This window comes from Brachyhypopomus gauderio, chromosome 5 (assembly GCF_052324685.1).
Source record: "Brachyhypopomus gauderio isolate BG-103 chromosome 5, BGAUD_0.2, whole genome shotgun sequence".
NCBI lineage: Eukaryota > Metazoa > Chordata > Actinopteri > Gymnotiformes > Hypopomidae > Brachyhypopomus > Brachyhypopomus gauderio.
The window spans coordinates 16,725,555-16,745,102 of NC_135215.1; the positions used below are offsets into that span (position 1 = coordinate 16,725,555).

A 19,548-nucleotide genomic window follows, 5' to 3' on the forward strand; every position below is an offset into this window, starting at 1 on the left:
ATAACAAAGGTTGCATAATCGATTTGATCTGCAGTTCTGGGATTGTTATTGAAAGTGTAGAGCTCTAGAGCTTTTCTGATCATAAAAGTCTAACATTTAATTTTAAAATGACATATTAATCAAAGAGAGTGATTAATGAGAGTGATTAATGAGAGTAATCTTAACTAGACTATGACAGTAAGGTCACTGCTAGCTGTTCGGGTGTCTGGGTGTAATTGCTCTGTGGTACATATCCCGCCTACTGTGAGCACAGTGTGGACTCAGCATGTCTTGGGCCTGCTTTGCTGCCATTGGCCCTGCTCGCCGTCAATCTGTTGATGCCACGGTAATGTCAGATCAAGACCTTTTGGAGCAGAACGCATAGCACAGCTTTTGGACAGTTGTTTTCCATGGTGACAGTATACAGGTCATCCAGTGGGACGGTGACCTGAAACACGTCCTGATGCATGCGTGAGAGGAGTACCCCAACCTTCCTGAAGGGGGCAGCCATGAGTGCTCGGATTGGTGCAACTGGAGGAGTCCTGAGAGAAGAACAGTTACAGACAGACCAAACAAAAGCAAAGGAAAAGTTACTTCAAGGTAAAAGTCACTAGATGACTGATTGCTGAAACACCAAGACTCCACACATTAAAAGAAGAATAATGTTTATTTTGTCATCTAATCATATTTATATATTGTAATACATGTTTCTATATATTTGAATTCATATGATATTTATATTTGTACATTTGGGCAAAAGCTACAAGAAACACATTGAGCAAACATAGAAAAATATTAGACTATCATTGGCACGGATGAATAGTTTTTGTAGCACAGTAGATCAGAGAGATCATACACATTCTCACAGTGAATACATTGTTCAAATCATCTCTACATTCTGTATTGTGACGACAACACACAGGGTGGTCTGTGAGGAAAAGTCTGCTTTCAAATGAAGGACGGTTGAAGTTACAAGACGAGCAGTGTATCGTTAGCATGAAACGTAGCTGCCCCTCAGAGGATACACACACACACACACACACACACACACACACACACACACACACACACAACACAGATATGTGCAAATGGTACACAGAGGGATAAATCTGACTAATCACTCCTGGTGGTAATTTGAGAGGTTTGAGCGTTAGATGTGGTGGTTATGGTGAATAGACATTTGGTGGTGTCTGATATAGGAATAAAGCCAGAAAAACTGAAATCAGTCGGCTTTGTTAGCAAACAACAGTAAACAGTGATGTGAAGCTCAAAGATCAACAAACAAGAAACAAACCCCTTACACCCTCAACGCTCGATTACACTCGCCACCTGCACATTTCTCCTTAAGGTATTAACCAGGGCTGTCTCTAGAAATGATGTGGCATCTTGAATGCTGTGATTTCTGATTTTATCTGTTGTTTCTAATAAAAGAAAGGACAGTGTGTTATGGGATATGGACACACCGACCTCATTCTTGCTAAGAGAGAAACGACAGAGACCTTCTCACCTCATTGTTATGCCCTGCAGGGGAAACTGTAGCCATCAGCACCTATTAGCAACCAACACACACACACTTAACCACCCGCTATGCATTCTGGGAATTAAAGCATTTTGAGGAGCATCTCTCTGAGCTCGGAGTGCTGACACAGCAGTCATGTGACCTCTTCCGGTCATCGATGTTCTAAGGAGGAGGGTTCAGTCACCGTGGCGCCCTGTTTGCCAGCCAATCAGTGTCAGTCAGTGCAAACACAGGAGCACAAAGAGGATCAAGTGGGACAAAAGAGCTGGATCTCACAGTGACAGCCGAAACGGACACTCAGGACAAGGGCAGAGAGGGAGATGGGAAGGAGGAGAGGAGAGAGGAAGAGAGAGGGGAGGAGAGGAGAGGAGAGGAAGCGATAGGAGGGGTCAAGTCTGCAGTATTGTCACGCTGCCATCAGTACAGTCTCTCGGGACTGTGCTACTGTGTTTGACCGCTGTCAGCTTGAGGTGCAGCTAGATTGTTTGCCAGATCGAGAGTGGTGGTAAAGTGGCCTCTGCACTGGGGGACATCAGTGTCTCTGCACTGGGGGACATCAGTTTCTCTGTGCTGGGGGACATCAGTTTCTCTGCGCTGGGGGACATCAGTGTCTCTGCGCTGGGGGACATCAGTTTCTCTGCACTGGGGGACATCAGTTTCTCTGCACTGGGGGACATCAGTTTCTCTGCACTGGGGGACATCAGTGTCTCTGCGCTGGGGGACATCAGTTTCTCTGCGCTGGGGGACATCAGTTTCTCTGTGCTGGGGGACATCAGTGTCTCTGCACTGGGGGACATCAGTGGTTTGTGCGCTGGGGACATCAGTGTCTCTGCACTGGGGGACATTAGTTTCTCTGCGCTGGGGGACATCAGTGTCTCTGCACTGGGGGACATCAGTGTCTCTGCACTGGGGGACATCAGTTTCTCAGGGCTGGGCTGAAGGCCTGAGGCTTTAGTCCAGCCCAAAGAAAGAAAGAAAGATCTTCTCCATCTTCTCCATGATCTTCTACCAGAACATATTTCAGACCTCCTACCAGACCTTGCATCAGGTGAATTGAGTGCAGAAAACACAGTTCCTTGCACATTCTGACACTCTGTGTATCCCTTACGACCCCCATGAGTTCAGCCAGTGTGATTTTACAATTGCTCGTTGTGTTTCAAACATATCAGCTCTGCTTTCCACGAGTGTAACACACTAGCACAACCTCTGCATCTGCAATGCCATGACAGCTACAGAGTCAGAATGACGAGACGATCAAACCCAGAGCAGGTAAGTACACAGAAGTACAGAGGACCCAAAGAATTATGGAAAATGATTATAAATATGCCACATAATAAACACACAAAAAATGTTAAAATGAAGTTCAGTCACTGCACCTTATTTGGTGAGAGAACAGGTGTTTAGAATGTTTAGGTAGCTTGACAGAATGTCAAAATTAGAATGTCAATGTGTTTATGAATTTTGTCTGAATAGTATTTCAGTATTACTGTCACACTACACGGTCACTAACAGACCCACTGCATTGATGACTGATTTCAATAGGCTTACATTTGACATATTCTGTCATTCTACCGAATCAGTGATTCACCCCTGGCACAACACACACCCGAGGAAGCAAACTAAATAAATACACACATGATCACGCACATGGACATAAACACATACCTGACACATCACAGGGGGTAAAACAGCACGCTGGTATAGAAAACAGTGTCAGTAACCACGATGATGGCCACTCAGATTCTTTGTCAACATCTATGATTCTGAAACTGACAGGATGATATGCTAAGACAGGGAACAAATGACAAAAGACAATGCTAATAAATACACACCTTATTTTGGTAATATATTTTCAATGCTTTCTGACAAAATGTCTGCTTTCTACATGGGCGTGAGATCCATATATATCAACAGATAGAGGCTTGTTAATGGAACTCAAAGCACTATAGACCCATCCTTCAGACTCCTGTCTGACCAGCGTCTGAACTCACTGGAGTTGCTATGAGAGACAGGTTTTTTAAAAATGTACAAAAATATTTGTTAGTTTGCATGTAGAAACAAATGAAATAAGAACAGACATTTTAAGTAAAGGCATGAACCAAAATGAACAGAAACAGGTGGAGAAGTGTGATTAAACATGGCACCCCCCCACCTCAACAATAATGAGGAGATGTTGTGAATCTTAAATACGTTCTGATGGTTTGACACATCTACGTGTTTACATTAGACATTTGATATGGAATTCAAACAACACCAGTTTAAAACATCCTTTAAGCTTGTTCTCGAAGCTCTGTCATATAAGGCTACTTTGAGCCTCCTGATATGATATTCATCTCTATAAATACGATTCACTATGTAGCTACTATACACACATATGTACATATATATGTATATATTATGACTTACGGACCAACACATTCCTTGACTGGCAACACTTATTAGCTGCGTTTACGTGGTTGATGGTCAATGTAACTGTTGTGGTGTGGTCCGTAACCATGGAGATGACCCCTGATGTATCATGTTTTGCTTCATTTCATTGGCTCGTTGAACAGGCTGACTGCTGCTCCCCAGCCACTAAATTGCAACCTCTTGCTTCTAATCTGAGGGATGATCTCTGAGGTGGCCATTTGCAACCTGCTGCTATCTGTGACCTGGAAGTGTTCGTTGTGGCTTCCTGTGATGGCAAAGGACTCTCGCAGTCTGGCTGGCTATTTGAAGTAGTCGAGACCTGCCACGAGGAGGAACTTCTCCAGGAAGAGCTCGGAGTCTAGCACGGCGATGTGTGCGGCCCGGCCGATCAGGGCGTTTGCCGTGTTGGGGAGAGCGTGGAACACATTCTGCCGGATCAGACGGCAGTTCGGTGCGCTCAGCAACGGTTGCAGCAGGTTGTTTATCATCTCCGTGTACACGGGACCTGCCACAACACACACACACACACACACACACACACACACACACACACACACACACACACACACACACACACACACACACACACACACACACACACACACACACACACACACACACACACACTCTGTTTCACCCAGACAAATACGCCAGTAGCATAGCTAGAACACCACAGCATGACAACCCGTGTCAGTGATGTAAACACACACTCACACACAAACACACTCAAATAAGCGAGCTGATTTACCATTTACTTCTTCCTTAGAGGTGATTTCCTTACCTTTCTTTATCTTTCACCCTCTAAGTGTGTCTGTGTGTGTGTGTGTGTGTGTGTGTGTGTGTGTGTGTGTGTGTGTGTGTGTGTGTGTGTGTGTGTGTGTGTGTGTTTGCTGACAGCTTTTAAAACATCTCTTCAGCTCTGATACACTGACACTCTGTGACTAAATTCTTTCTTCTGCTCTTTAAGCTACTGTGAAGAAAAGCTGTCAAAGGGAGAATAACCACCCCACAGGCACCAACACAATGCACAAAAAACCCTTCAACTCTGATCACTGCACAATCTCCCTCCTCTCTCTCTCTCTCTCTCTCTCTCTCTCTCTCTCTCTCTATCTCTCTCTCTGTGTATCTCTGTGTGTGTGTCTCTCTCTCTCTCTCTCTCTCTCTCTATCTCTCTCTCTGTGTATCTCTGTGTGTGTCTCTCTCTCTCTCTTTCTCCCCCCTTTCTCTCTCTCTCTCTCTATCTCTCTATCTCTCTCTCTCTCTCTCCCTCATCCTCATCTATTTTATTCCCTCATGCTCTCTCTCTTTAGCATTTTCCCTCTGACAAGCCCCCACACGTATCCCAGACATATTTCATCTGTTCCATTCGCCAGATTAGAAGTTAATAATGCATTAACAATCTCCTCCGGCCCTTCAAGTCATCGAGCAGTCTGGCAGAGGTCTACAGGAGGTCTACGGGAGGTCTACGGGACGCCCCCATCTGGCTGGTTGAGGTCTGAGAACGGCTTCAGGGGAACTGACCTGTCGTTCGGTCCTTCAGGGCCGTTCGACACATCTCGATCCGCGCAGAGTGAAAAGGGACGTAGCGGTCCTGAGGGGAGGCCACCAGCACCACGCTCTTAAAGTACTGCAGACCTGCAGAACAGCACCACGCTCTTAAAGTACTGCAGACCTGCAGAACAGCACCACGCTCTTAAAGTACTGCAGACCTGCAGAACAGTACCACGCTCTTAAAGTACTGCAGACCTACAGAACAGCACCACGCTCTTAAAGTACTGCAGACCTGCAGAACAGCACCACGCTCTTAAAGTACTGCAGACCTGCAGAACAGTACCACGCTCTTAAAGTACTGCAGACCTGCAACATGAACATGTCTGTAGAGTGACAGCGAGCAGTTTGGTTTGAGAGTATTTGTGTGTGTTGTGAGGCTGTCTGTAGTATTTGTGAACGGTTTCTTTTGAGGTTGTGTTTGTGTGTGTTCGTAGATTTGCAAGTTTGTGTGTACTTGTTAAGTGTATATAGGAGGAATGTCAGACAACACATAGTGTGTGTGGAGTGTGTGTGTGTGTGTGTGTGTGTGTGAGTGTGTGTTTGTGTGCGTGTGTGTGTGCATGCATGTGTATGTGTGTGCACATGTGCGTGTGCATGCGTGCACGTGCGGGTGTTTGTGCGTGCATGTGTTTGTGTGTGCACATGTGCGTGCGTGCGTGCGTGTTTACCTGGTTTGCGGCTGAGCGTGTAGAGGAAGGTCTGGCGAGGGTCGTGATGGTCTCTGAAGGTGAGCTGCAGCAAGGAGCCTGACTTCTTCAACTTCTGCATCAGCCACAAACCTGCAGAACACACACACACACGTATACATAGAAACACACAATATATATATGTTTGGATTTAATATTGTAATATTAGATCTAATCTAATAACTACTAAACACTAGAGATCCTAATCCAGTCAGTACTGAACACTAGAGAACCAAATCTATTGAGTACTGAACACTAGTATTTAGTTCCTAATCCAGTGCGTAATGATCCTGGCCTGATCCTAATGAGTATCACACACCTGTGCTGACCAGCGTGCTGTTGTTGAAGAGCATTCCCAGGTGAGGTCCAGACAGAGACAGGAAGGTGTGCAGCCGGCCCAGGTAGCAGCGGAAACGTGGCCTCGTCAATACTGAGCGGATGATGATGTTACCCAGGGAATGACCAACGAAGCTGAAACACACGAGTGAGACGTCAGCTCCAGACACGCGAGACGTCCGCTCCAGACACGCGAGACGTCCGCTCCAGACGCGTGAGACGTCAGCTCCAGACGTGTGAGACGTCAGCTCCAGAGGCGTGAGACGTCAGCTCCAGACGCATGAGACGTCAGCTCCTACAGACGCGTGAGCTGGACGAGGCGTCCACACGGTGTTAGGCAGAGTAGTCGTGTGGTCATGGTATGATTGTGGTGTGGTACGGAGCAAAATGCATCACTAGTTTACAATGGATGTGTTTGCTTAAATAATGGTGTGTAACAGACATGGACTTTTCCTCTCCATAGCCAAATAATACCCGTGCAATGCATTGGCAGCCAACATAATACCCCCTGAATTCATGAATTTTAAGTCCCATTTATGAACTGTGCTGTTGTACAACACTGCCATCTTGTGGCCTTGTCAAGAATATACAAATACACCATGCATACACCAACATAGATTCTACATTAGTACTACCCCTACACCTCATCTGGTCTCACAACACACCTGATCAGGAAGGCTAAACAAACATGCTGCATGTTCCCAAGACAAGTTACCAAATGAACATATGTAGCATGTGAGCTGGGGCTCTTCAGAACGTCTCTGGGTGCCTCACTGGAAGCATTCTCACCAGCCCCCTCTCCCACTGCTTTGGAAGCTGTCCTGCTGATGACTGCAGCCTCAGAGACGCCCTTAATCCTACTGGAGGACATGTCCTGCGTGGGGGAGGGGGGGGCATAAGAAGGGCCCTCACCACCATCTGGGACCAAGCCAACGCCCAGAACAGCCTCTTCTCACTCCAGCCACCTGGCAGACACTACAGGAGTGTGGAATCACCTGACATCAGACTTTTACCTCCAGGGTATCACTTCTTATTCACATCTTGAACTCTCAAACACCCGTAGTACCCACACAAACCCAAACACCTGCAGTGCCCACACAAACACTTGTAGTACCCTATACACTCTCTATACGGCTCTGGTTGAACCTAGCGTTAGTTCAGTCACGTAGGTGGGAGAAACATAGCATACGTGATCTCTGTGAGTTCTAGTACGTGTTAAATGAAAGACAACACAAAGGTATCGTTGGTCAGTGTTTTCAGTACTCTGTTATTACGGATATCACATAAATATTTCTTTTTAACCGTTAAAACTGCAGAGGACCAAAACCGGCTTTTGAAAAAGTCCCCCCCAAATTACGTCCGTGAGGTTAAATGTACTAAATGTTGGCTTACATTTCAAATATCATGTTTAGCTGAATAAACATGTTATCAACCCCTTTTAATGTACAGTAGCCTATAGGCTTACAAATTCATGTTTAACTGAATAAACCGTTGAACACGAGTAGCCTACATTTTATTTTATTTTATTTATATGTTTTTTTTTTTTCTTCAAGTATCAAAGTAGAACAGCTTTCTCAAGCAGTCATTGATGCATTTTGGAAACAGGAGATGTTTCCAAAATGGTCTAATGCACCCTCTGTGTTAAGAAACCCTATCTCAAAAACTGACTTTTAGTCATTACTTGGGTAGCACGCATATGAGCCATTTTAATATAGATTATTCTAGATTAATTTCAAGATTTCAGTGAGATTAATCTAGATAAAAAATAATAATCTATGCCCACCCCTAATATATATACAAGTGTCGATCTGTGGGATTGATGATGTGGTTAGTGTGGGTGTGGTTAGTTTGGGTGTGTTTAGTGTGGGTGTGGTTAGTGCAGGTGTGGTTAGTGTGGGTGTGGTTAGTGTGTTTAGTGCAGGTGTGGTTGGGGCGGGTGTGTTTATTGCAAGTTTGGTTAGTGAGGGTGTGGTTAGTGTGGGTGTGGTTAGTGCAGGTTTGGTTAGTGAGGGTGTGGTTAGTGCAAGTGTGCTTAGTGCAGGTGTGGTTAGTGCGGGTGTGGTTAGTGCGGGTGTGGTTAATGCGGGTGTGGTTAGTGTGGGTGTGGTTAGTGCAGGTGTGGTTAATGTGGGTGTGGTTAGTGCGGGTGTGGTTAGTGTGGGTGTGGGTGTGGATAGTGAGGGTGTGGTTAGTGCGGGTGTGGTTAGTGCAGGTGTGGTTAATGCAGGTGTGGTTAGTGTGGGTGTGTGCTCAAACCTGATTCTGCCCACGGTGAGGTTGTAGAGCTGAATGTGCTGAATTATCTCATCCAGCAGGCGGTCTGTCATGGTGTCAAAATCTGCAAATGTGTCTGTCTGGGGTAGAGGGGGGGGTTAGGGGTAGAGGGGGAGTTAGGGGTAGAGAGGTGGTTAGTGGAAGAGGGGGGGTTGGGGGTAGGGGGGGGGGGGGGGGGTCGTAGAGGGGGTGTACGTGAGAGATGGCTTGTGTAATGAGCCATTTAATACCATGCTAATGTACATACGATTTCTGCCATTAGTAATGTTCTAAGATAATCTAAAAATGTAAATAAAAGAACAAGGCAAGCTGGAGACCAGAGGAACCCACTCAAGCTTGGTTACCTGGTTGTGTTCAGACATGAGGAAGTCAAGTCTTGACCCAGGCAGACCGAGCTCAATGAAGGTCTTCACCAAACGCAGGTCTGCACTGTTACCTGAACACGTCCACACAAAAACCCACTCGAGTTACCAAAACCCACAGGTGGTACACAAGAATAATGAGACATGCACTTACAACAGCTCAGAAGAAACTTAATACAGAACAAAAGACTTGCTGGAGCTGCTCAACCAGGGAGAAAGAGCTTCGGTTTGCTGCTGTTCTGGGCTTAGTTGTATGTCTGAAATCAATTTATGTAGACTGTTCTATTTAAATGAGCATATTCATCTAATATGTATATGTAATGGGTGATGTAGTGAGCTAATATGACTGTATATTTGAAGCAGTACAACTGAGACGTTTCCTTGCATTCCAACAATAGCTATGCTTGAGTTATCACTGTGTGAATAACAGAGATGTTTATTTACCATCATATTCATTTGATGCTTCAAAACTGTGTACACACACACATCTACACAAACATGAGTTGAATACACCTGCCCACTTGGTCACCTGTGACTGGCAGAGATGTGTAGCATGTGGTCCAAACCCAACCACCTGGGATTCAAAGTCCTTAGACAAATGAGCTTGTGTTCTTCTGGAATCCATGGCTTCTGCCATCCATGTTAACATTTATTCTGTAGCACTCTGTGGACTCCTGTGTCAGACTGAGATTATCACTAATCCTGGAATCAGGAGGTCTGAACCGGTTTTATCTTCTCATCTTACAACCCTCCTTAATGTGTGTATGTGTGTATGTGTGTGTGTGTGTGTGCATGAGTGTATGTGGATGTATGTGGGATTTTACGCCCTTCTATGCCTTTTTTATCCATTAAAAACACTTTCCAGTGTGGCAGAAACAAGCCACACACACTATAAATAAATAAATCTGCCTCTAAGAACCTTCCGGAACATTTTTCCTTCTTTGAAGGGTTCTCATGCTTTACAGACACTTACCATCCAAACCATGAACGCAAACTACCAGGTGGATCCCATCCTCAAACTCCTCCTCTTCCTCCTCTGGAGGGAAATATGGATGATCAGATGCCAAGAGAGGAAGGTCACTGTATAGAGTGGCTCTAAATGGTGTCTCCCTCAGAAAAACCTTCTTAGCTTCAAAAAACCTAAAATAAAGTGAGAAAGGGTGACGGGTGGAAGCAAAATGCAGAGAGAGTGAGAGAGAGAGAAGGGGAGAGAGGGAGAGAAAGAAAGAGAGAAATGTTAGTGTTGTTTTATATTCTGAGATATTAAAAATCATTTCCAAAGATCAAATTCTGAGTTTACTAGCAGACAGAAGAACAGTATGACAGCTGTTTCTCAGAAGCCTTTTCTCATATACCAAAGTCCTTCAACTGAAATGCCTGTTATTTTAGCCCAAAATAAACATCATGTCCAGCATCAGGACCTCTAGTTCTCACAGAAATATGACAAGTAGCGAGACAGATAACTCTGTAGAAAAATAATTAGATTACCCAAAAACAGGATAAAACCCACAGGGGGTCTTGTTTTATCTTTGTAAACACCTAACTCAAGTATTAACGTATTATTAATGTAGCATTAATGTAGTATTGCCCCAACTGACATAGTTTTTTTAATCCAAACATCACATCCCCCCTAAAACACTCCCGTCTGTAAATGGCCGCTGTCACTCACTTCAACATCCGCTCACTGATTTCCTGTTCACACCGGAGAGAGGAAGAAGAGGAAACAATTCCGAAGGAGCCCACAGGCTGATGGGTAATGGGTGAGGTCACCTGCCGGGCTGTGATTCCACTAATGGAGGGTGAGTCACGGAGGATGGAGGAGAAAGGCAGGCAAGTTGGAGCACAAGACACGGACAGGTTCACCACCTCCACCACCTTCTTATTCACAAATGCCAAGCCTGAACTCGGCACTTTATTCAGTCTGCCCTGTCCCTCTAGCTGCTTCTGCTCTTTCTCATTGGCGGAAAGCTCACTGAGGTTACAGGACCCGTCCTTCCCATTGGTAGTTAGACTGGCAACGTTTTGGTCCTTTTCATTTTCATTGGATGGTTTGTTTGTGACATTCCCCAGATCACCATCCTCAAGCTCACTCAAAAGGATGTGACGAAAGCTAATGTCATCGTAGCTGTGGCTAACAGGATCAGTGTTCAGCTCCACAGGCCCCTTGTGTTCATAGCGTTCGGTTTCGCAGACACACAGTCCAGTGTCATCGCCAGTCAGACCTTCCGCATGCATTCTGCTCTTTCCACATGTGATTGGTTCCACATCATCAGACTGGTCTGACAATGCATCAATACTTGTTTTTGTTGCAAACTGTTGAAAACGTAACACTTCTGTCACAGTTCTTATCAGGCTAGTATCACGTTCTATATTTCCATCTGGATTGGACATTTCCTCATATATCATCTCATGACTGGCCACCTCCTTATTTGGAATTTCTTGTGCCTCTCTGTCATCTCCCAGATTCCGTGTCGTGTGATTGGTTGCTTCTTGGACCACCTTCCTCTCACTGGTCTCCTCAGTGTTCCACCTCTGCTGATTGGCTGGGCTCTGGTCGCCCGAGTTGTCATCGGGGCTGCTGATGTGTGGCGCAGAGGCAGATTTGGTGAGCGTGTTGAGTTGCCTCTCCTGCTCTTCCTCCTCATCTTCGTAAGGTAGGGAGCTGATGGAGGTCAGGGAGGCCTGGGTGGCACTTGGGAGGCTGCCGTGACTGTCCGTCTGTAGGCCCTCCAACGAGCTCCGGTGGGGCGTACGACGGCGACACGGCTGCTGCTGCAAGGGGTCGCGACCTCCGCTGACCCCGCTCCGTCCGTCCGAAGGCCAAGCCACGGAGCTGGGTTCACTCTCGATGCCAGAGTCAGATATCACGGAGGACGAGCGCTTCATTACCTTGGACTTGCCCAGAACCCCACCTCTGGGAGGAGTCTCCGAAAGTGGGCGGTCCAGCTGCACAATGCCGATGCTTTGTGGCAGCAAGACTGATTGGTCAGTTGGAGGTGTATGTGAGATGGCTGAGGTGGCCACACTCCCATCATCCTTTGCTTGTGTTAGAGAAGGTGCTTCAGTGCACACATCATCCAGTATTGCACCAGCTCCTTCTGCAACATAGATGTTTGAACTGACTTCTGATTGGCTAACATGCTGATCCATATTAGAGATCTCTGCACAATCAGCATTATGAAATTCTGTGATGTTTGATTGGTCGAACAGCTCTGGTTCTCCCCTGTCTGGCTTGGATTCATTGGCTCTTATATCAATATACTTCATACTGTGGCTGGAGGAACGATCAGGCAGGCACCTGTCTCCTTGGGAGCGCACTGCACTTCTCTCACACACAGTTTGCGTTTCTGTGGCTGCCTGAGTGTCTGTGGTACATTGTTGATAATTAGCTTGTTCTGTCAAGTTAATTTGGTCTGATTCTCCAGTTTGTAAGTCTGATTCTGTTCTTTCTACACTCTTGTGAGCACCACTAGATTCCTGTTTAGATGCAGGCCTCAACTTACACTCGGATTTGTCTACAAATTCATTCTCAGCTTCAGCACTGTCTATACTAACAGCCTCATTAACACGGCCAATCAGATTGTCCAGTTCAGCCACAGTCCCCTCCCTCTCTATGATGATCTCTCTTTCCTGCCCAATGAGAGCCATGTAGGTGGGTAGGTCCATGTAGTCCTCCCCAGGAGGACTCTCGGAGGTTATTGCTGGTGAGTGATATTGTGTACTTCCCCCTGCTGGTGTAATGGTATGGTCCACTGTGTCATCAGGACCTGTTAATTGCTTGTTAGTTGAGACAGGCTGGGTTGGCACATGTGATTTATAATCTGAAAAGCAGAGAAAAGTGAAAAAAACATATTTTGATTGGGTTTTATCAGACTACACTAAAGTTAATGGGACAGCAAATTACTCTATTGTCATTAATGGGTAACTGTAGACACTGTAAATCTCTAGTGTTAAATTACCTGGACTAGTCTTTCATTAATATTAAACCATGTGAAAAGCCTTAAGTCATAGAATAAGACCTTAGTTCATGCTGTGATGTGTGCAGAGTAAAACCCTATACACAGAAGTAACCTGGTGTACCAGCATGAATGCACACAGAGGCCTGGCGGATGAGGAAGCTGATGCCTATTGGAGTGTTCACCTGAACAGGGCGTGGCCACATATCTGTCCTCGAAGATGATTGGCAAGCTGCTCCAATCGCCATCAATGTCAAGGCACTCGATGGGTAGAGGAGGCATGTGGCTTAGATAATCTGAGCTCCTCAACTCTACAGCCACCTGAGCATGCCTACTGATACTGGAGAGAGAGAGTGGGATGGGAGAGGGAGAAGAAGAAAGAGAGAGAGAGAGAGAGAGAGAGAGAGAGGTGGGATGGGGGAGGGAGAGGGAGAGAGAGAGAGTGGGGTGGGAGAGGGGGGGAGAGGAAGAGAGAGGAAGAGGGGGAGAGAGAGTGGGAGAGGGAGGGAGAGAGAGAGAGAGAGAGAGGAAGAGGGGGAGAGAGAGAGTGGGAGAGGGAGGGAGAGAGAGAGTAGGGTGGGATAGAGGGAGGTAGAGTGAGAGAGAGAAGAGGGGGAGAGAGAGAAGAGGTAGAGAGAAAGAGAGGGAGAGAAAGAGCAGAGAATTTCATAGTCTTCATAGTCAGCTCTGACAACTGTAACCCTGTGACAACTACTAACACAGACAATCACAGCCTAACTATAGAGTCATGGATCACAGTCTAGCTATAGAGCTATTGATTATAGCCTAGTTATAGATCAATAGATCACAGTCTAGCTATAGAGCTATTAAGTATAGCCTAGTTATAGATCAATGGATCACAGTCTAGCTATAGAGCTATTGATTATAGCCTAGTTATAGATCAATGGATCACAGTCTAGCTATAGAGCTATTGATTATAGCCTAGTTATAGATCAATGGATCACAGTCTAGCTATAGAGCTATTGATTATAGCCTAGTTATAGATCAATGGATCACAGTCTAGCTATAGAGCTATTGATTATAGCCTAGTTATAGATCAATGGATCACAGTCTAGCTATAGAGCTATTGAGTATAGCCTAGTTATAGATCAATGGATCACAGTCTAGCTATAGAGCTATTGATTATAGCCTAGTTATAGATCAATGGATCACAGTCTAGCTATAGAGCTATTGAGTATAGCCTAGTTATAAATCAATGGATCACAGTCTAGCTATTGAGTATAAACTAGTTATAGATCAATAGATCACAGCCTAGCTATAGAATGATAGATCACAGTTTATCTATGAAACGACAGATCAGTCTAGCTATAGAACGATGGATCACAGTCTGTAGAGAGATGGATGAGGTTGCTCACAGCTCCTCTTGGAAGGTGAGTGAAGAGTCTTTGGGATGCTCAGTGAAGAAGTAACCCTCAGAGAATCTCCTGACCTGTGGAAAAGATCATGTTTACTCTCAATCTGTACTACATCTGTACTGGTGCTGACCACACCAGGTTCTACTGTTTTCCACTTCGATTATATCCATAATTTGTATGGATTTAAAATGAAAAAGTTATACATTTTCATCCAAAGAATTGTCCAGGAATATGAAACAATCCTAAACAGTGAGTCAGTTCTGTTCAGTGGGGATTTTGTGTCCTTTATTATAGTTTCTAATGGATATCAATTGTCTCCTGTGGGTGGACATATTATGCAAGCCATTAGACACCCGCTCACAGGGGATCTAAAACACATGTTCAGGAACCTCATTATCTTAAGAGCACAGACAGAAACCAAGGCAAGCAGGCCATTAGTAATAAAACAGTAGGGCTGATATTCAGACATTCAGTTTAGTGGTGCAATTTTAACACAATTTTAACATTAGCAGAGATCTGCTGTGATATGTGCAGGCTGCACTATTTCTCCTCTATGTCATCTGCACACACATTATTTATGTTCTTGATTTTGAACCCATGCCTAAAGTCAGAGCCCCTTCCACAACCTCCTCAGCCAGGAGAGGCTCTGTAAGACTATGAAGGTAATGTGTGTGAGAGTGAGGCTCCCCCACCCTCAGGTTGTGGTGCTCTTGGGCCAGGTAGGTGCAGACGTGTGGGCTGGGGACGACGGCCTCCACAAACCCAGACCACAGAGCAGACAGCTTGGCACACAGCTGCGTCAGGTCTCTGGAGATCTGCTCCACGACCTTCTCATGGCCACTCTGCAGCTGGAGACACAGGAACACACATGAGGGGACGAGCACCGTCCAAGACGTTAGAAAACAAGAAACAGAATGGGAGAGAGGGAAGGAGGAAGAGTGAGGGATGGAGTAAAAGGGGAGAGTGAAAGAGAAATGAATGAGACAAAATGATAGAACAATAAAAGACTGAAAACTTAAAGAAAGAAAGATAGAGGATAAAAGAAAGAGAAAATACAAAGACAATGAGGAAGGACTAAAGAAAGCACGTGAGACCTGTCCTAACAGGAGAGATTCTGAGACCACATGAGACCTGTCCTAACAGGGGAGATTCTGAAACCATGTGGGACCTGTCCTAACAGGAGAGATTCTGAGACCACATGAGACCTGTCCTAACAGGGGAGATTCTGAAACCATGTGGGACCTGTCCTAACAGGAGAGATTCTGAGACCACATGAGACCTGTCCTAACAGGAGAGATTCTGAGACCACATGAGACCTGTCCTAACAGGGGAGATTCTGAAACCACATGAGACCTGTCCTAACAGGGGAGATTCTGAAACCATGTGGGACCTGTCCTAACAGGAGAAATTCTTAGAGCACGCGAGACCTGTCCTAACAGGAGAGATTCTTAGAGCACGTGAGACCTGTCCTAATAGGAGAGATTCTTAGAGCACATGAGAGCTGTCCTAACAGGAGAGATTCTGAGACCATGTGAGAGCTGTCCTAACAGTCTCATGGAAGACAAAGCTCCAGACTATTCTCCGTCCTGGCTCCAAGATGGTGGAACGATCTTCCATTAGCTGCTAGGACTGCAGAGTCTATTACTATCTTCAAGCGTAGACTGTAGACTCACCTGTTGAGTTCTTACCAGAGCACTAATTCAGCTGATACCACTTGCCGTTGTTCTTAAATTGTATGTCTGTTTATGGTTATTTGTGCTTCTTGGCAAATGTCTAACTTGCAAAACACAAGGTAATGACATTGACTCCTGTAGTTTAGTAGTAGTCTGACTCAATGGTGTCTTGAATTCTGGCCTGTCTGTACTATTTCCTAGGATGTATTCTGTGATCAGAAGCAAAGCACTTTGTAAGTCGCTCTGGATAAGATTGTCTGCTAAATGCCGTAAATGTAAATGTAAATGTAATGTAACAGAAGAGATTCTGAGACCACGTGAGCGCTTTTCTAATAGGAGAGATTCTGAGTCCACGTGAGAGCTGTCCTAACAGGAGAGATTCTGAGTCCACGTGAGAGCTGTCCTAACAGGAGAGATTCTTAGACCACGTGAGAGCTGTCCTAACAGGAGAGATTCTGAGTCCACGTGAGAGCTGTCCTAACAGGAGAGATTCTTAGACCACGTGAGAGCTGTCCTAACAGGAGAGATTCTGAGTCCACGTGAGAGCTGTCCTAACAGGGGCTGGTTAAGTGTGAAATTTCCTACAGGCTCCTTCAGGAAGTGCTGACAGAGCAGCTGGTTCTCTGGGGAGCCCTAAGTGCTTTCTGCTTCAGTGACATATTTGTTACAGCGCCTTCTGTCCTCATGTGCTGCATGTCAGGGGTTGCAGTATTATTAGTGTTGCATGTATGCTATTGGACAGCTGCTCTCGTTGGAGGGCCGGCGCCTGATTGACTAGCTGTACGCCTTTGAGAGGGAGTGTCTGTACCTGAACTTCACTGGTGAGCTTGTTCAGTGTCTCCTCAATCGGTAAGTCCTCTGTAGGAAGAAAAACATGGTTCAGTTCCAAATGAACTTCAGCAAGGTTAGTGTACTTGCTGTGTGCCTTGATTCAACTTTACGTACACAGCGTACAGCTGTACAGATAAGAGTGCTGGTATAATGTTTTACAGTTCACATTTTACAGTTTGCAGTTAACATGTAACATGTTGAGGGTCTATACTGCATAAGCATCATGTGAGACGTTAGGGTTAAGTACTCTTTACAGTGCGTGATTACATAAACCTTCTTTTTTACACCGAACACCATATTCCCATGGTCTCATCTCAAGATAACAGGATATGGCGCTGAACATTGTAACCATGGGATGCTGTCTGAGCATTGAATGAGCATTGAATGAGCACTGCGTGAGCATTGTGTGAATGTTGTTTGAGCGTTGTGTGATTGTTGTGTGAACATACCTATTTCTACATGCTGCAGTTGTGGGATGTCATTCATCAGAGCCATGTAATAGAAGCGCAGTCCTTTGTGTGCAGCCAGCAGGAGGCGGCAGAGAGTCCGGTGCCACGTGTGAGCTCTCTGCAGGCAGTTCTCTGAAGGCACGTAAAAACTGCCCTGTACACACACACGCACACACACACACATACTCAGTCAGCAAACTGTGTGTCAGGTTTTACTGTCTGCTGTTAAAATTGTGCCCTGTCATTTCCTTCTGAGCAGAACAGAACAGGCTTTCATAAAATGCTGAACAAACATGGGCCTTCTAAGGTTCAGTAACACCTGAGAGAGACAGACGTCGGTGGTGAACATGCTGATAGGTAGAACACCATAATAAAGCGTTTGATCGTATTTGCCCCGCGGCCGTGGCTCAGATTAAACTCTACGCTCTCTTACGCTGCGCTTACATGCAAACCCTGACCAGGCAGCAGAAGTGCTCAAATGTAGCGTTTCTTCTATCCCTTATCAGACTAATGTATTCACGCGCGCCATTGACATCTGATCACTGACCGTTTCAATTACAGAACGCCATTCAAATCGGATTGGAACTAATTCTCCTCAGAATGGGATTCATTCCGCGCTGAATGGGAAATATCTCGGTGAATGAGTGTGCACCGTTTAGGGGAGAAGACGTGAGGGGTTTGACTTTGCTCACAGCATTAGGCAAAGCACTGACAACACAGGGCAAAAGCAGCATGCACGTGAGACTTCACGTCAGAAACACCACCCTTGTGCCTATACACACTCCTTTAGTACACGGGCCTGTGGTGTAGGTGCGGTTCAGACAGGTGTGGCTGACCCGTCTGTGGGCCGTCTGGAGGGCGAGACTTCGTGCCAGCCGTGCATACAACGCCCAGCACTTCCTCACCTCAGAACCACCGCTGAATGTAGACGGGGCTTCAGCTGAAGTGCTGCCGTTCATTCATCCATTTGCTCATTCATTCTTTCATTCGTTCGTTCATTCATTTGTTGCTTCATAATGCCTTATACATTTGCATCTGTTTGTGCAGTATAGGCTCCTGTATACAAGCGCTACATAAGCTCAGACATTAATTTATGCAGCTGAAAACAAGTTGCGATTTTGCATATTCAGTAGATGCTAATTCCTTGTGTTGAGAATATTATTTTGGCAAACCTTTCCCAGCTAACGCTCACATGGTTGTGCGTGTTGAGCTGGCCCAAGTTTATTACACACAGGAGCTCTCTCATTTGTCACCGTCACTGCTGGTGTGCCACACAGAATTACCTAGGCAACAGTTACCCTGAGATCAGACCCTGTCGCGTTAGAAGATAGCTTACACAAGCTGAGCATGGCCGTGTCTGTAGTCCATAGACTCAGTACTCCAACATGTGAAATACTGAATGTGGACATCAAAAACTGCAATACACAAATACAGATACACAAATTGAAATGCCACACTTTCAAGATGAATTACAGACAGTTGTAGATCACACAAACTGCCTGGCACTCCTGCACTCCAGCACCAGGTATACACATGATAATGTTACATGAAAAATCATGTGGTGATGTCACACCAGGTGATGTCACACCAGGTGAGGTCAGACAGGTAAAAGCCACACTGATCAGAGCCCAGCAGCAGTGACAGAGCATCCTGAAAGATCACTAACAATAATGTTACGTACCACAGTCATTAGTGAAATAACGTCAGACCCTCTCTCTCTCTCTCTCTCTCTCTCTCTCTCTCTCTCTCTCTCTCTCTCTCTCTCTCTCTCTCTCTCTCTCTCTCCCTCTCTCTCTCTCTCTCATTCTCTCTCTCTACCCCCTCTCTCTCCTTCTCTCTCTATCTCTCTCTCTCTCTCTCTCTCTCTCTCTCTCTCTCTCTCTCTCTCCTTCTCTCTCTATCCCTCTCTCTCTCTCTCTCTCTCTCTCGCTCTCTCTCTCCTTCTCTCTCTCTACCCCCTCTCTCTCCTTCTCTCTCTATCCCTCTCTCTCGCTCTCTCTCTCTCGCTCTCTCTCTCTCCTTCTCTCTCTCTCTACCCCCCCCTTCTCTCCCCCCCTCTCCCTATCTCTCTTCACTGATGAGACCTGTGTGAGCTGTGTTAACACAGTGGCTTTGACTGACTCCAGTCAGGTCTGAAGCTCAGTAAT

The 19,548-nt window shown here is 45.7% G+C and overlaps 1 protein-coding gene across 5 annotated transcripts in view; it reads right to left on the reverse strand.

The window, feature by feature from the left end:
• Window positions 1-627: 627 nt before the first annotated feature.
• The window catches only part of fam135b (family with sequence similarity 135 member B), a 50,500-nt gene continuing 31,579 nt past the window's right edge, over window positions 628-19,548 (reverse strand). For all 5 annotated transcript variants that reach the window (XM_077006078.1, XM_077006075.1, XM_077006077.1 and 2 more), the window contains 13 exons: window positions 17,402-17,555; window positions 16,930-16,979; window positions 15,141-15,296; window positions 14,449-14,522; window positions 13,258-13,412; window positions 10,786-12,937; window positions 10,090-10,256; window positions 9,099-9,190; window positions 8,737-8,834; window positions 6,464-6,615; window positions 6,127-6,237; window positions 5,429-5,542; window positions 628-4,412 (listed from right to left, as the gene is read on the reverse strand). In XM_077006078.1, the coding sequence (XP_076862193.1) occupies window positions 4,207-4,412; window positions 5,429-5,542; window positions 6,127-6,237; window positions 6,464-6,615; window positions 8,737-8,834; window positions 9,099-9,190; window positions 10,090-10,256; window positions 10,786-12,937; window positions 13,258-13,412; window positions 14,449-14,522; window positions 15,141-15,296; window positions 16,930-16,979; window positions 17,402-17,555 (3,681 nt within the window). In that variant the 3' untranslated portion in view covers window positions 628-4,206. The remainder of the gene's footprint in view (window positions 4,413-5,428; window positions 5,543-6,126; window positions 6,238-6,463; window positions 6,616-8,736; window positions 8,835-9,098; window positions 9,191-10,089; window positions 10,257-10,785; window positions 12,938-13,257; window positions 13,413-14,448; window positions 14,523-15,140; window positions 15,297-16,929; window positions 16,980-17,401; window positions 17,556-19,548) is intronic.